The sequence below is a fragment of the Carassius auratus genome, chromosome 46, assembly GCF_003368295.1.
Source record: "Carassius auratus strain Wakin chromosome 46, ASM336829v1, whole genome shotgun sequence".
Lineage (NCBI taxonomy): Eukaryota > Metazoa > Chordata > Actinopteri > Cypriniformes > Cyprinidae > Carassius > Carassius auratus.
Window position 1 is genome coordinate 16,457,431 of NC_039288.1, and position 17,983 is coordinate 16,475,413.

The following is a 17,983-nucleotide window of genomic DNA, read 5'->3' on the forward strand; positions in this document are numbered from 1 at the left end:
CCCTTTTGAGATACTCCATCACCCTCAGCAGTTGGACACTGCGGAACATCCGGCGCCAGGCCTACGTGATGTATCTGTGAGAACCATGGAAGGGTGGGTTCCATATTGAGACCTAAGCGGTACTCGTATGTGTACAGTCCACAGTATAGTCTTAGAGCCCGTGTTTCCCCGGCAGACTTCCGCCTTCCCAAGAGGGATTTTAATTACCTCAAATTTCTCTGTATACTCCTAAATGGATGCTATATATGTATTTGCCTCCAAGAACTCCTTCGGGAAGGATGGAGCGTTCGCAGCGTCCTGGTTCCAAACGAACCGGGTACGTTTTCCCAGTGTTATCCAATCTTACCCAGTGAGGTAGTGCTTTGACAATGGTGAGTGGAGCTACTTGTTCTGAGCCCCGCCCTACACCTAATAGGGGCGCAGGCAGCTCGCACAGGGCACTGGAAGGGGCAGCACCCATGGCGCTTTGATAGGGATCCCATATTCGTCGGTCAGCGACGTGGCGTCGAGAGTGACCAACTAAAAGGTAATGTCTCGGTTACGTATGGTAACCCTCGTTCCCTGAAGGAGGGAACGGAGATGCCACGTCCCATCGCCATGGTTGCTGTACCACCGCTGAGCTGCGGCTCGGTCCCCGGCTCAGCTTCTCAGCGAAAAACTGGTATGCATTGCACCTGCTGCCTTCTTATACTCACGCAGTGATCAGCGGTAGCTGGATGCAATAATTGCATGCCAATCTGCATTGGCTCGTTTAGTTAACACTCTTAGTAGATTGGTGTATCGAAGCGATATCCCATATTCGTTGGTCACCGGCGTGGCGTTTCCGTTCCCTTCTTCTCCTCCTACTATACGTAACCGAGACGTTTTTCAAGGAGTATAATTTAATTTAATTTATTATTAATAATAACAATTTAGTATAAAAGTGTATTCAAATATGTTAAAGAAGTACAATTTAATTACACTAAAGTATCTTGAGGTTAACTAAATATATTAAAATGCACTGCATTTAAGCATATCTTGACATATCTTTACACATATCATAAACAAATCATTATACTTAAATTTGCTCCAAAATAACAAATTTATTATGCACTTAGTATTGTATAATAAAAATATAATAAGCGCATTGATATTAGTTTAATTTAAGTCTATTTATTTTTTTACCTGGAAAAGTAACACTGTTGGTTATTAATACGTGTATAAACAAAAAGAATAAAACAAAAAAAGGGGTTTATTACCTGGAGAGTGAACGTCCGGACTCTCTGGGTGTGTTTAAATCTGTGTGCTGTTTTGTAGACTGACTTTGCAGCTGTCGCATTAAATCTTGTGCATGTGTCATCTAATACAAATCACACAAAACATCTGATATGCAAAGAGCAAAAGTATCATTTACACATTTATCAAGTGACCCTGAATGTCAAAACAATATTTTTCATATAATACAAAATAAAATTGTCAGTGTTTAATCTGCCCAAACAATCTTTCTACATCAGGCACTCACTGGCCAGCACAGGTGCACTCACTGAGCACCTAATATGCCTGTTTTTAGATAATATTTAAAAATAATGAGATGGAAAATGAGACTTAGTCATTAAGTGATTTATTGAAAAAACAAATTGCAAACATTAAAAGTATTATAGGACAGTGAAGGCTTTCATGAACTCATGCTGTCACTCTCTAAAATTAGTTCATATATCATTAGCTTCATGCTAGACATTTTATAGTTATCACAGAGTACAAGAAGTAAGGTACCAGTCTGATAAGTACTTCTGAGGACAAACTAATCCCTGGTTTTGAATATTATAATAACAGCAGTAGCAGGCTTCATAAGGAACAGAGACAGGAGAGTTTTCCAGTCCGGTTCAGATAAATAACACTCTGCACAAAACCAGCCAGAATATAACAAATTACAGCAGGAAACCAAACATCCTGAATCATTACTTTTGTCACAATTGTATACAACGCTGTGAGAGCAAGTGGCACATATATGATAACTATGGTTGCAGTTGTTACTAGAATGAGATAAATCACTCTTCTTATCTTGTCGTTTTCCTCGTTTCTTATTCTCCCTCTCTCTCCTGGTCCTGACTGCTTCAGAGCTCTGAGAATAGCCACAAGACAAAACAACTGGATGGAGAGGAAGATGAGGAACTGTAGAAAAATGAACCACATAAATACAATGTAGTGTGAGGCTACAGTCAACATGCAGCACACACAGGATCCAAGAATAAGTATCCAAGCCAAAGTGCAGCCGATTACTCTATATCTGAGAGGTTTGTACTTCAGAAAGATTACAGGATGAACCACTGCTAGGTAACGCTCAACACAGATCAGACACTGAAACAGAGGACGACCAGTGATAATTAGTCCTACTAAAAATGTATTTAATATTATGATGCCTGAAAACCAAAATGACAGTAGAGAGATCACAGAATTCAGGCAGATACCGATTTCAGAAAAAGAGAGATTGAGGATAACAAACTCAAATGCAACTCCATTTCCTGTTCCTGTGATGATGAGCCATATAACATAGGAGTGTGTAGGAAGACCAAACAGGAAATTGATGCAGTGCATACACATGTTCAAAATATAGAGCAGCTCGTAGGAATTTGTTGTGGAGTTTGTAGATTCAACCGGTGTGGTGAAGTTCACTGTACAGTTATTCATCTCTTCTGTGTCCATCTTCTCCACGACATGCAGCACAATGTAATTTAGAACTCTTAACTATGGAAACAGAAACATGTTAATTTTCAACAAATTAAGTATTAAGTTCTAATTCTAAAGCTGCTTCATGAAGCTTTTAAAGCATTTTTTTTTCGTTTGGTTAGAACCAATCGCATAGCTGTCAACCCTCCCGTTTTTTCCGGGTTTCTCACCTATTTTAGCTCTTTTCCCGCTGTCTTCCCGTTTTAGTATTTTCCCGTAAAATATCCCGTATTTTTACACTCTGTGTTAACTCAGAACACGCAACTATCTGTGTCTGTGAATTGGCTTGCACTTGGGTTGCTAGACCTCCAGTAAAGCAGGTGGCAGTATACAGTAGCTTAGCCTACCATCGAAGAAGAAGACAGTTGCAGCGGCGCCTGCGGGTGGGAGGGAGAGGGAAAAAGTAGCGGGAAGTTAACTTCGAGAGTACGCCGGATGCCAAAATCAACGAATTAATCACCAACCAAAACCGAGGACATTATGCCGATATTTGAGTAAATGGGAGTCCACCTTCCACTACCTGACAAGCACTCATGTAGGTCCAAATTATGCCTACTGCAAAATTTATCTTTGTCTGGAAAAACAACGTTTCACAGCACAAAATTATTATTAATATTAAATTATTATTAAAATGACCTTGTTCATAAATAAATCACTTTTAACATATCAATTGGTCTGTCATTCTTTAATATATATTGTGTAGTTATAAACCCTTTAGACTGTTAATGATAAGTGCTTTTTTTTAGTTTGTGGTTAAGAATCGCGTAAAAAAAAATCCCTTATTTTGGGGATGGATTCCGGGTAATCTCCCTTATTTTCAATGTTCAATGTTGACAGCTATGCAATCGTTCGTAATGTATCAAACATGATTGTGATTTCAGAAAGTGCTACCTGGTCTCATGACAAAAACGTAGGACATTTTTTTCTCAAAATGTGTAATTCATACCAATAAGTACATATGACTGCAGTTCCAAAAGAAATCAACACTAGAGGCGTAAAACTCTTAAACACAAATTTACAGTTTCGATTAATAAAAGCGTAATATTCACACCATTACTTGAAGGATATTATGTTATGACTTCAAAACAATTTTAATATGCTGGGAGAGTTGAACACTGATGTTTTTGAATGTTAGCATCACACATATCCAGCTTCATATCTATGGGTTTTCATGGACGGTAGGTTTGTTTGGTAGCTCGCTAAGAATGGGGATGTACTTAAACGTTGAGGAGCTCTGGTTTGAATCCTGTGTAAATATGGTTTGACAAAACAGTTCAAATCTGCATAAAAGAAGTTAAAATGGCAAGGTTGCATCCAAAAATGTGTTTTTAGATCAGTATTACATTTGTTAACACTAGGGTATGTTTAGGGTTGAGTTTGGTGTAGGCCAAGGAATATTTCTTTCACATAAGAGCATTAACTTTTTGAAACAGTCCCCAAATATTTGAATTCTGAACCTCTTTTTACCATAATAACTCTTAAGGTTAATGAATCTGAATTACAAAATACTGATAGCATAATAACTCCATACATATACCTCCATAACAGAAAAGCTTATCCCAAAACAACTTTCGTCCTTTTTCATCTATCTTAAAATAACTTCATTCACATGCAAAATAACATTTTCGATCGTAGTTTTAGATTTAAATGATCCCTGTTCAATCAGACAAAAAGAGCTCAGTCTCAATAGCACTCTCAGAATTTTCTATGGACATTTTTGCTTATTATTGATGATAAAAACAAGTTTTGTTTGTTACCTGAAGCGCGAATGTGGCATTCACAGTTCACAGTCGTCACAATGATAAATGAAGGCAGTGGTTCTCAAACCTCACCATGCATGAGAAACCCCCAGCACGGCACATTTATGTATGTCTCCCTGTATCTGACAAACCCACTTCAGATCTATCCATATATATAGGTCTGAGTAAACCTTTCACAGAATTTACAGAATCTCAAAGCATGTGATTTATATTTGTTTGAGAAATGTGAAATTTGAACTGCAATCATCTTTGTGAGCGACCATGATTGACCAATCAGAATAAAGTATTCCAGAGCACCACATAATAATGTTATATCATGTTGCATATATAGCCTACAGTAAATAGGGAATTCAGATTGATCACCTGAGTATTATTTTTGCAGACTGAACATTCAATCTTTGTACAAATAAACTGGCCAGCACAGGTGCATTTTATTTATCATGTGATATGCAACATTTTAGACAGATAATTAAAAAAAAAAACAAGAGGGAATGAAAATGAGAGAAAAAAATATGAGGGAAAATATGAAAAGAGTGACAACGGGTCATTATTTAAGTGTTTTATTGGATAAATAAACTGCTGTTGGATTAACAATTATAATAAACTTAATCTCTGTAAGTTTACATTGATTGTCTATGAGTATAATTTGAACACAAAACTCTAAATTTGCAGATATGTAACATCAAGTATTTGAAACACAACTTCACAATAAAGACCGAAAGAGTGAACACCAAGCAAAAAGAAGAAAATAAATGAATAAATAAATACAATAAAACGACCAAATCCACTAATAAATATTATTTAAAAAGTAAAACATTGTGTAGTTAATTGCAGATAATCTTTGTCCGTTTATGGAGAAACGGGGCAAGAGAGTTTTCCAGCCCGGCGCAGAAAAAGAACAGGCTGAACAAAACTAGCCAGTGCATAACAAACCAAACCAGGGGCCCAGTATGATACATGATAGTGCTGTTTCAAAATTATAAATACTCCTGAGATAATAATCGGCACATAAGTTATAACCATGTTTACAGTAGTTATTAAAATGAGCTGAAATGCTCTTCTCTTCATGTGGTTTTTCTCCTCTCTCTCTCTCACTCTCTCTCCTGGTCCTGACTGCTTCAGAGCTCTGAGAACAGCCACAAGACAAAACAACTGGATGGAGAGGATGAAAATGAACTGTGATAAGAAGAACCATGTATGTGCATTAATATTAGATGACATTAATGTGAACATGCAGACCAAACAGGAGACAAAAATAATTATCCAGGCCGCGGTGCTGCAGATGACTCTGTATCTGAGAGGTTTGTACTTCAGAAAGGTTACAGGATGAACCACTGCCAGGTAACACTCAACACAGATCAGACACTGAAACAGAGGACGACTAGTGATGATAAAACCTTGGAAAAGCAGTGCTAATGGTTCAAGAAACAAAATCCAGTTTACCAGGATAAAAAACAAACAGTCTAGACAGGCACCGATCTCACAAACAGAAAGATTGAAGTTGAAGAACTCGGATGCAACTCCACCCGTTCCTTTGACGATGAGCCATATGATATAGTAGTGTGTGGGAAGACCAAACAAGACTTTGATGCTGAACACACACATTTCTAGATTTCCAAGAATGTAAGGAGTTGTGGTGTTGGTGGAAGCTCCTGGTGTGGTAGTGTTCATTTCCTCCTCGTCTGTTTGAGCACAGTAGCTCACAATAAATGAATCAATAATATCGCTGTAGGAATAGAGAATTGTAAAGATTTGGAATTATTCAGACTTTCCAGTCCACCCTAAGAATTCTACAGAATTATCGATTCAAATATAAGTAATCAGATCAAATCAATATTGGGCTACTTAATGCAGGTCGATTTCATACTGATCATTTGATATTCTGCAGTAAGCCTACATTATACCCTAATGGTGTCGAGTAAATTGTTAATTCACAGATGACAACAAATCATCTCTGGTTTCCTTAAGTGTTTTATTTAACATGCCCATGAGCCCTTTAATATAAATCATGACTGCAACACTATTGTCAAGCATTGTTTAGCAGGAATAGAGGACTTTATTACCTGAAAAGAGAATATCCAGTCTTTAGGGATGTATAAAACTCAGTGCTGTGGTTTGTAGACTGACTTCACAGCTGTCACAAGATGTCTTTATCTGCTATGTTACGTAAAACACCAGATATGCAAATATTAAAATGGTAGAAAAAAAGTTTTCGAAAACCTAATATACAAAGTCTTATCTGACACTTTTATTTTCTTATCTTCTGTGTGAATAAGTGGATTAACTTTTTTTTTTGTAACTGAACTTGTACTAAAGCAATAGCTCTCACAATTGTGATGTTGTTCCGAATAAATATAACTTGGATGTTTAGAAAGAATGAGAGAGAAACTGATGCTGATGAAGTGATTTATTGGATAAGCAAACAAATAACAACCATTTATAATAACTATACCACATAAACACACTCAGAATAAAATTGCATGTGAAAGATTTCAACATGCACATATGCATTAGTTGTCCTTCACCACCTATCTGATAAATATTACACACAAAACTGTCAATAGTTGCCCAAAATCACCAGCTCAAATCGTATAGTTTGGCTGCTATTCATCTTTTAGAAGAGTGCACTTTTTTTTACTAGTCCTCCGATAAATAAAATTTTGTTTAAAAGGTTCAAAGTTTATAAAATCAGCATGTAAGCAATATAGATGTAAGAGGCAATTCAGAAAGAAAGAAAATATAAACAATTTTCCCATTCATTAATCAAATGCATCAAAAAGTAAAACTAGAGATCCTCAAAAGGTTTTATTGAGTACAGAGGCGAGAGAGTTTTCCAGCCCGGTGCAGATAAAGAACAGGCTGAACAAAACCAGCTAGTATAAAACAAATCATTGAAGGAATCCAAACTATCAAATTAAGCTGGTCTAACACAATGGTAAAGATTCCAGTGACAGTGGTTGGCACATACGTGATAGTCATGGTCACAGTAGTTATTAAGATGAGATAAAATGCTCTTGTCTTCATGTGGTTTTTCTCCTCTCTCTCTCTCCCTCTCTCTCCTGGTCCTGACTGCTTCAGAGCTCTGAGAACAGCCACAAGACAAAACAACTGGATGGGGAGATAGAGTAGAAACTGCACTGAGTAGAAGCACGCATGCATAGCAACGGTAGAAAAAAAGAACATGATAAGGCAGAACAAACAGGATCCAAGAGTGATTATCCAGGCTGCGATACAGCAGATCACTCTGTATCTGAGAGGTTTGTACTTCAGAAAGGTGACAGGATGAACCACTGCCAGGTAACGCTCAATACAGATCAGACTCTGAAACAGAGGACGACCAGTGATGGTGAGTCCTTGTAAAAACATTGCTAATGGAAAGAGACTTGAAATATAGCTTGCCAATATAAAGATCAAGAAATCCAAAGAGATGCAAATCTCACATAAAGAGTTATTAAAGTTGAGATACTCTGATGCAATTCCACCTGTCCCTTTGACAATAAGCCATATAATATAGGAGTGTGTAGGAAGACCAAACAAGACATTGATGCTGAACAAAGGAATTCGAGCACTGTCCAGTGGCGAGGTGGAAGGAGATGTGGTGTTGGTGGAAGCTCCTGGTGTGGTGGAGTTCATTTCCTCCTCGCTTGTCTGAGCTAAGAAGCTCACAAAACATAAATAATATTGCTAATGGATGAAAGAATTATACATTCACCAGGTTATTCAGACTGCAATTCAACATAAATGAGATCAAAAAGTAGACTGAATATGCAACATTATTTTCGCAGCATTTATTTTTAGTGGAACAAAATAATGTTTAGCCTACCTTGTCAACATGAAACCAAGATGAGATTTAATATTTACTGAGGCTTACGTAAAATCGTTATTCGCTCGGCTGATCTCTTAGATCACAATTTGTTATCTGAATGACTTGACCGGGGCCTCTGATTACAAAACGCTCTTCCAAACTAGAAGTAAAATGCAGCTTACCCTTGTGGAGTACAAAGCTATCTGTCTGAATCCAGATGACGTTTGCACTTCTGATGCGTACTGTTATGGCAGACACCAGCTGTGTTCAACATTTGCTTAACAAACATAGCTAATCTTTGCATTATGTTTAGAGTTGTTTATAGGCTGTTCCTGGACAACATTCATAAAGGAAAAAAGAAAATATAAATATATTGATGCAAGTCATGTCCCATTTTGATCTTTAATGATCTTAAATGTCAGTTTGTTTTATACTAATACATATTCATAATTCATGCCGCATAATGCATATTAATCCCATAATTCACAAAAAAGCATCTTGAGCTGCATATTGAGTGTTGTTGTTTTGTTTTTGCTTTTTTTGGGGGGGGGGGGTTGTAAATCAAAGCTAATGGATTTTTAATTGTTAGAGCGAAAACGTAAGTGAAGTTTTACAGTAAATAATAATATTCATTATTTTTACGGTTCATCCAACATGACAACAATATAAAAGAAGGAAGAGTTTATCACCTGAGGAGTGAATGTTCAGGCTCTCTGGATATATATACATTTTGTGAACTGACATTACACTGTCACCAGAACAGCTTATATGTTGCATGACTTCATCTGCTTGGAGAGAAATCTTGGATGTTTTGATAAAAAAAAATGTTTTGAAAAATTGTGCCTAAAATTTAAGTTACATGTATCGTTTACTAAAATCTCATTATTTACTAAATTGTTGTATAAAAGCAATTGCACTTTCAACTCATTGCAGACAAAAGACAACAGCAGTTTGATATTATATGATAAATAATGGAATAATAAATATCCACTTTTATAAAACAATCTTTAATGTCTGAAAGTACAGGCTTCTATTACAATCAGTCATTGAACACCTGTAATGCAAATTTATTAGACCAAAATGACACTAGATAATTAATGGAATTATTTATTGTATAAACAAACAAACTAATATCAACCACAAGAAGTCAAAAGTAGATGCACAGGTTTTGATTTATCAGCCAGAAAACAATCTAATGTTAAAAAATGCACCATGTTAATAACGCAATGGCTTTTGAGGAAGTACTATCGTGGCTTTATTTGCATGTTAGTGACATTAACTCTTTTTTTCTAGGTTTTATGGAGGAAAAACAAGTAGGAAAATGTTCTACTCTGGTGCAGATAAAGAACAGGCTGAACAAAACCAGCCAATACATGACAAATCAAACCAGGGAACCAAAATGCTGAAATATGTTATTTTCTCCAAACTGTAAATATTCCTGAGATTGTAATTGGCACATGCACAATTATCATGTTCACGGTGGTTACAAGAATGATGTGAAATGTCTTCTCTTCCATGTGGTTTTCCTCAACTCAACACAGATCAGACACTGAAACAGAGGACGACTTGTGATGGAGATTCCTAGTAGGAACTGTGACAGTTTACTGAGAAATAAAAGCCAATTTGACATTATAAAGAGCAAACTATCCAGACAGTTATCAATCTCAGAGAGACTGAGGATGCAGAACTCTGATGCATGCCATATGCAAAACAAGACATACTGCTGTTTGTCTGATATAGCTTAATTAGTTTTAATCTGTAATAAAAACAATAAAAAATACAAACAAATACATTTATTTTAGAATTTTTTAAGACCAAGCATTTAGAAAGAAAGAGAGAGACAATGACACCCGGTCACTGTTGAAGAGGTTTACTGAAAAAACAAACTAACTAACAGCTAGCTAACTAATAGGATTTCTTGGTTCATGACAGGAGATCTTTCAGATACAAAGCTGTCCCATGACTTTAGAATATCGCAATAGTAGGTGTTATGAGCAACAGAGACAGGAGAGTTTTCCAGCGCGGTGCAGATAAAGAACCGGCTGAACAAAACCACCCAGCACATAAAAAAGCAAAGCACCAAACCAATCTCTGTGGATATATTGCTGTATTAGAATGGTATTAAGTGAGGTGATGGTATACGGGACGTATATGATAGCTACATTCACTGTAGATATAAGAATGATATTAAACGCTCTTCTCTTCATGTGGTTTTTCTCCTCTCTCTCTCTCCCTTTCTCTCCTGGTCCTAGCTTCTTCAGAGCTCTGAGAACAGTTAAAAGGAAAAACAATTGGATGCACAGAAAGAGAAGGAACTGCATTGTGAAGAACCAGCAATATGCCTCCAAATGGAGAGGGTATAAAATAAACCTACAAAACAAACATGGTCCAAGAACTATGATCCATGCCGCGGTGCAGCAGATCACTCTGTATCTGAGAGGTTTGTACTTCAGAAAGGTTACAGGATGAACCACTGCCAGGTAACGCTCAACACACATCAGACTCTGAAACAGAGGACGACCAGTGATGGCGAGTCCTTGTAAAAACACGACTAATGTCGTAAGACATGAAAACTCATTTGACAGCATATGTAACAACGAATTCAAAGAGTTTCCAATCTCACAAACAGAGAGATTGAGGACGAAGAACTCTGATGCAACTCCACTTCCTGTTACGATGAGCCAGATCACATAGGAGTGTGTAAGAAGACCAAACAGGAAATTAAAGGTGGAGATGCACATTTCCAGATAGACTATTAGCTCAATGGAAGGAGTTGTGGAGTTAGCGTATGAGTCAGGTGTGGATGAGTTCATTTCGCCTCGCTTGCCCGGGCCACAAACGCTCGCAAAATACAGGAACTGTGACCTGTAGGAATAGAGGGAATTTAGCTTTCAAAGTAAATTATTGATTCTTTTTAATCACCCATACAGTTTCTACATTCTTCAACAAGTTCAGTTGCTGCCTAAATTTTTTTAAGTATGAGCAAATTGGCTGTTCAAGTGATAAATTATATTAAACTGGCTTGAGAAATCAAGTTGAATCCCATGTGAAAAAGTGAAGTTGAAATTTAATTTATTTGATGAGTTAAAGTAATGTAACAACATATGTTGCCATGACATTAAATTAAATTATATGCATTTAGCAGATGCTACTTACAGTGCATTCAATTTTTACCTATCGTGTGTTCCAGGGGAATCAAACCCACAACCTTGCACTAGATAGCACAATGCTCTACCAATTGAGCTACAGGAACACAACATATTGCTAATATCATTTTATATGTGCCTTTAACCCTTTAATATGAATAATAACCGCACTGTGACATACCATTCAGCATAAAAAAAGAAGAAAATCAATGCAATTTGAAAGAGAGGTTCGTCACCTGAAGTGTGAATGTCCAGTTGCTCTGGATAAATCTGTGCTGTTTTGCAGACTGACTTCACAGCTGCCACAAGAAAGTATTATGACTTCTGCATGCAATGGAGCACACATGCAAATATTCATTGAAAAATAGAGATTCAAAAAGACAGTCTGTGGAATTGTTTTTATAATTGATAACTCATGAAGTACAATGATTTCAGCTTGTGGGATACAATGATTTTTTAAGGACTAATGGAAAAATATGTTGTAGGACACTGTTCTGTATAAATATAAATCTTTATTGATTTGTGTTGTAATGTATCTCTAACATTTTCAGCCAATGTATGGCCTTAATGTATAGGCCTGCCTTTTTCATAACTGGGTCACCATATTTGAAAAAAAAAAAAAAAAAATCACATCAAAAAGTTCACATCAAGTAGTGTGCATGCGTGGAACATCATGCTATTATTAGAGATTATGTTGTGTTTTTGTTTTTCAGACTGACTTCACAGCTGTCATTAGGATATATTTGCAAGACTCCATGTCACATAACTCAACTGAGATGCAAATATTTCTTATGATTTACAGATAGCTGTCTGAGTAAACATTTGAAACATTTGCATGGAAAATTTTCTATTTGCATGGAAAAAACATCATGTTAATTATAATTGGTAGAAATATATTTTGAATAAATAAGATATGTATATTGCATGTAAAATGTACATGTAAAACATATGGTCTCAATTATTCAATAAATATTGACTTGAAATATAAATAAAAGCTCCATTTAGAGATTCATCTTGAGTGTTTTGATGCAGGCAAACAGGTTCAAGAAATACATTTTTTATTTTAATTATTATAAAAATGTAAATAAATATACTGTGGTTGATCAAATCAAATGTATGCTGATGTGAAAGAAAACTTGAATTAAAAAAATGGAACCTTTTGACACTGTTAGAGATAAATGATAAATGCTTTTATTTTGAAGCGAATCGTTGACAATACATAAACTAAAATGCTGTGTGGCAGATTTTTCTCATTTCAGGGAAGTTTTTATAGACACAAATACAACATCTTCAGAATATTTACACTATTGTTGCATGGAGGAAAAGGTATGTCTGATCTTAATGAGACCATATGAGTAAAACCATCAAGCACAAAAGAACCATAAAACAGCAAAAATGTAGATGGTAACATGCTGACAAAACTTAAATGTTTTAAAGTACTGAGAAGCGTTATGTAGGTTTGAAGAAAGGCAGTTTCCCGACTCGCCAGAGATAAAGAAGAGCAGGTACAAAGCCCCCCAGCACAAAACAATACATGCTAACCAAGCTCACTTCTTCAACCTGTTTTTGTAACAGGATATTGAGGAATCTTGAGATAATAAAAGGAACAACTATGAGTAGCATAGTCACAGTCAATATTGCAATGATTTTAATTGCTCTTCTCTTAACTGGATTTTCCTCCTCTCTCTCTCTCGCTCTCTCTCCTGGTCCTGACTGCTTCAGAGCTCTGAGAACAGCCACAAGACAAAACAACTGGATGGAGAGGAAGAGGATGAACTGCAGAAATGAAACCCAAATATAATATGTTGGTAATGTTAAATGAAACAGCCAAATAACGCAGGATCCAAGACCGATTAACCAGACCACAGTGCAGCAGATGACTCTGTATCTGAGAGGTTTGTACTTCAGAAAGGTTACAGGATGAACCACTGCCAGGTAACACTCAACACACATCACACACTGAAACAGAGGACGGGTGGTGATGATTTTACCTGTTAAAAACCTCAGTACAAGCAAGAGCACTGATTCTTGCTGACTTTGATGAAATGAATATATCAAATAAAGCAAAGTATAGACTAAAAGAATGATCTCACAAACAGAGAGATTGAGGATGAAGAACTCTGATGCTATTCCATTTCCTGTTTCTGTAAGGATGAGCCCGATCACATAGAGGTGAATTAGAAAACCAGACAGAAGACTGAAGCTCAACACACAACTATTAATAGAATAAAATAGCATTTGTGCGCTGTCAGATGCTGTGAGGTTTGTTGACGGGAACACCGCACATGTGGGATCCTCAGAAGAGCAGTCCATGGCTGTACTTGTCCCTAAATAGAGTCTTTCAATTAGTATCGGTCTAGAAATGTTCTTTAGTATTCATGTTTGTATATTACACACGCACACATAAAGAAAGAGTGTGGTCTCTCTCTTTCTGTATGGAATGTTCAATACCAAAGTTATGCCAACAGGCCTATAAACAATAATCTGATATGACATATCATTTATTACTCATAGCTTGTAAAAAAATAACATCACCTACTAGCTGAAGAAAAATGTATAACATATATATTTTTTTACATTTTAAGATTTGTATTACATTTTAAGATCCAAAACAACTTTATTATAATGGGAGTTTGTTACCTAGACAAGTCCAGCCGTCCTTCAGGAAATCAAGTTATTGCTGAATGTAACTTGGACCGTTTTGAAAATGTTACTGAGAAAACATAAACTGGTAGGCTAAGTATTCATGTGGGAAGCTGAGTATTGTGGATTACTAGCTCTGTTGTACACAGAAATCCATTCTCATCTCATGTATATACTCGATATATTGTCATTCAGCCCTCGCATGCAAATGCAAACTAGACTAAAAAGTCAGGTGATTTTTTTTTCTGTTCCTCAAAATATGGAATCTCTAGCTTTGTGAAAGCAAATTTCCCTCCTTTCTCTCTCCCTCTCTCTCCTGGTCCTGACTGCTTCAGAGCTCTGAGAACAGCCACAAGACAAAACAACTGGATGGAGAAGGAGAGAAGGAACTGCAGAAATGAAATACATAAGTGTCACATAACATGACAGCGTAGAGCACACATGATCCAAGACCCATTATCCAGGACACAGCAGAGCAGATCGCTCTGTATCTGAGAGGTTTGAACTTCACAAAGATTACAGGATGAACCACTGCCAGGTAACGAAGAACGATGCAACGCTACTTCCTGTTCCTGTGACGATGAGCCATATGACATAGCAGTGTGTAAGAAGACCAAAGAGAAAACTGAAGCTCAACAAAGAAACCTTGAGAATGGTCACTGGTGAGTTTTCATATGCATAAATACAATGAACAAATAAAAGAATTATTAAGTAAATCATGAAAAGTACAAGTTCTGGCAAAGTACAATTTAACAAGATTAAAACTTTAAAAAAGCCAATTGCTTTCAGTACACACTAGTATTTCCTAAGCTCATTCTGATCTCTACTGATCACAAGTCAAGGCTGAGATTTGTTGTGGTTATTTTTACTAGAAAATAATTACATTTAAGAAGCTTCAGCTCCAACAAAGGAAGGGCAGTTTTCCAACCCGGAAGAGATACACAACAGGCTGGACAAATCCAGGCAGAATGAAACATACAAGGCTGAAGGATACAAATATTGAAACCACTGGTGGTAAAAGAAAATATAAAAATCCCCCAATAACCACAGGCGCATACATGGTGACCAAGGTCACAGTAGTTATTAGGAGGAGGTAAAACGCTCTTCTCTTCATCTGGTTTTCCTCCTTTCTCTCTTTCCCTCTCTCTCCAGGTCTAGGTTTCTTCAGAGCCCAGAGAACAGACAAACAGCAGAAGAGGTTTATGAAAAGGAAGAGTAAAAACTGTAGCAGAAGTGTGCACATATAAACATCAACATGATTGAGTACAGTAAAAATACAAAACAGGCAGGAGCTGAGTGTTGTAAACCACACAGCTGCAGAACAGAATAACTTATATCTTGGACGTTTGAGCTTCAGAAAGGTTAAAGGATGAACCACAGCCAGGTAACGCTCAACGCTGATCAGACTCTGAAACAGAGGACGGCCAGTGATGTAAAACTCTACTGTAAATGCCATAATCGGATAGACCTCTGGGAATCTTTGCGACAATAACAAGATAAAAAAATTCAGACAAATAATCATCTCGCAAACAGAAAGGTTCAAGTTTAGGAACTCCGATTCAATTGCTCTCCCTGACACAATCAGCCACAGGACGTAGATGTGTATTGGTGGCCCAAACAAGACATTGAAAAAAAAAACACAAGTTCTTAAAATGTCCTCTTGTAAACTGTCAAGTGATGTGATGTTGAGATGTGGATTCAGATTAGGGATGGAGGAGTTCTCAAATCCAGCCATCTTCTCAATGCATCTCTATTCACGTTCAAAGAAAAACAGAAACTACATTAACTAAGAAAACAATATCACAATCAGCCAATAGCCACTTATGATGATTGGAAATGCATGCTTCTCTACCTACAAGTTTAGTTCCAAACTCCCCAAACACATGGGGCAGATTATCAAACAATAATGTAGTTCCTTGCAAAACCCAATTTTATAACCCAGAAATGCCACAATTTATTTAACCAATACATTCCGAGATTTCCACATAGCCTGGGTCAAATAGTAGCCAGCAACCCATTAATGTCTTAATCACTGTTCATTAGATTAGATTATAATGTGAAATAATAAACATAAGCAAGAACAGATTATTACAGCATTTATCTTCACCTGTAAAGCAAATTTCCAGACTATCCAGATGAAAGCAAATCTCTGCCGAAGTGTTGTAGACGCACTACACAGCTGTCACTAATGATATATGTGTGTGTGTTTGGCATGACACTAGACAATAGAGATGCAAATAGAAGGGATCATGTAGCACAGCTGGAAATATGTGGGAGGACGTTTATTCCTCTCAAATATTGGTTAGATAATTTGGTTAGAATTTATTTTTGACATTTTTATCATATACAGTGGTTCCAAACTATCTGGACACATAAAACATTATTGTATTAGATGACAAAATATGAAACCAAATGCTGTAGAAGTATTGTTTCATTGTTAGTTCATGCTTCAGTTATATTATTACAGTTTTTTTCAATCGCTAACAAGCGCTTAACCATACTTCAGATACTTTTTCTAAACTCTTAACACAGACTCACACCTACAAAACACAATTGGCCAAATTGATAATTTTCTTCTCAAAAACACATTTTGTTAAATATATACTAAATCTTCATTTCAAAATAGAACACATCTTTATCTGCACACACCAACTTTACCAAAACACTGGAAATCTGACTCAAAATTAAATTATTCTGTCAAAGAATAACACTTGTTTTCACTTCAAAAGGTACATGCAGTCAATCAAAGTACACCAGGTTTCAAAATACTGTCTATTGTTGACATTACAAAAACTGCATAGACTTTTATGTTTCAGTTTTACAGGTATTTGCATGCAAAACATGCAATTCACTGTTTTACACTTAATTTCTTGGTTTGGAACTGTATGTCCAAATGTACAGTAATGTTCACATTCAAAAGCATTCCAGTAAAAAGCTATTTTTCCCTTTACTGTTTACTGCAGGAGGCAGTACAGTAGAAACACGGTATGATAGAACAGAACAGGCTCGACAGTATTGCTTACAGTGAACAAAATATCAATGAAACACATAAGAGCATTCTGAACATAAAACAACAACAGCAAAAAGCCCAGATAAAGGGGGGGGGGGGGGGGGGGGTTAAAATAAAAACAATCTCTCACTGCTCCTGCTCCTCTCACTGCTCCTGCTCCCCCTCACTGCATCTCTCACTGCTCCTGCTCCTCTCACTGCTCCTGCTCCTCTCACCGCTCCTCTCACTGCTCCTGCTCCTCTCACTGCTCCTGCTCCTCTCACCGCTCCTCTCACTGCTCCTGCTCCTCTCACCGCTCCTCTCACTGCTCCTCTCACTGCTCCTGCTCCTCTCACCGCTCCTCTCACTGCTCCTGCTCCTCTCAGCGCTCCTCTCACTGCTCCTGCTCCTCTCACCGCTCCTCTCACTTCTCCTGCTCCTCTCACCGCTCCTCTCACTGCTCCTGCTCCTCTCACTGCTCCTGCTCTTCTCACTGCATCTCTCACTGATCCTGCTCCTCTCACTGCTCCTGCTCCTCTCACTGCTCCTGCTCCTCTCACCGCTCCTCTCACTGCTCCTGCTCCTCTCACCGCTCCTCTCACTGCTCCTGCTCCTCTCACCGCTCCTCTCACTGCTCCTCTCACTGCTCCTGCTCCTCTCACTGCTCCTCTCACTGCTCCTGCTCCTCTCACTGCTCCTCTCACTGCTCCTGCTCCTCTCACTGCTCCTCTCACCGCTCCTCTCACTGCTCCTGCTCCTCTCACCGCTCCTCTCACTGCTCCTGCTCCTCTCACCGCTCCTCTCACTGCTCCTGCTCCTCTCACCGCTCCTCTCACTGCTCCTGCTCCCCCTCACTGCATCTCTCACTGCTCCTGCTCTTCTCACTGCATCTCTCACTGCTCCTGCTCCTCTCACTGCTCCTGCTCCTCTCACC

At 37.6% G+C, this 17,983-nt stretch overlaps 3 protein-coding genes across 3 annotated transcripts; all 3 read right to left on the reverse strand.

Moving 5' to 3' along the window:
* Positions 1–1,654: 1,654 nt before the first annotated feature.
* Positions 1,655–3,492, reverse strand: LOC113063760 (uracil nucleotide/cysteinyl leukotriene receptor-like). Its single transcript, XM_026234083.1, has 2 exons — positions 2,877–3,492; positions 1,655–2,724 (listed from the first exon to the last, which is right to left on the reverse strand). The coding sequence occupies exon 2, from the start codon at positions 2,680–2,682 to the stop codon at positions 1,825–1,827; it is 858 nt and encodes a 285-aa protein (XP_026089868.1). The 5' UTR covers positions 2,683–2,724; positions 2,877–3,492; the 3' UTR covers positions 1,655–1,824.
* Positions 3,493–5,315: 1,823 nt separating this feature from the next.
* LOC113063695 (uncharacterized) lies at positions 5,316–6,137 on the reverse strand. The gene has a single exon (XM_026234026.1). It carries the CDS (start codon positions 6,135–6,137, stop codon positions 5,316–5,318), a length of 822 nt encoding a protein of 273 aa, XP_026089811.1.
* Positions 6,138–7,271: 1,134 nt separating this feature from the next.
* On the reverse strand, positions 7,272–8,099 carry LOC113063696 (G-protein coupled receptor 35-like). The gene has a single exon (XM_026234028.1). The coding sequence runs from the start codon at positions 8,097–8,099 to the stop codon at positions 7,272–7,274; it is 828 nt and encodes a 275-aa protein (XP_026089813.1).
* Between the last annotated feature and the right edge of the window lie 9,884 nt (positions 8,100–17,983).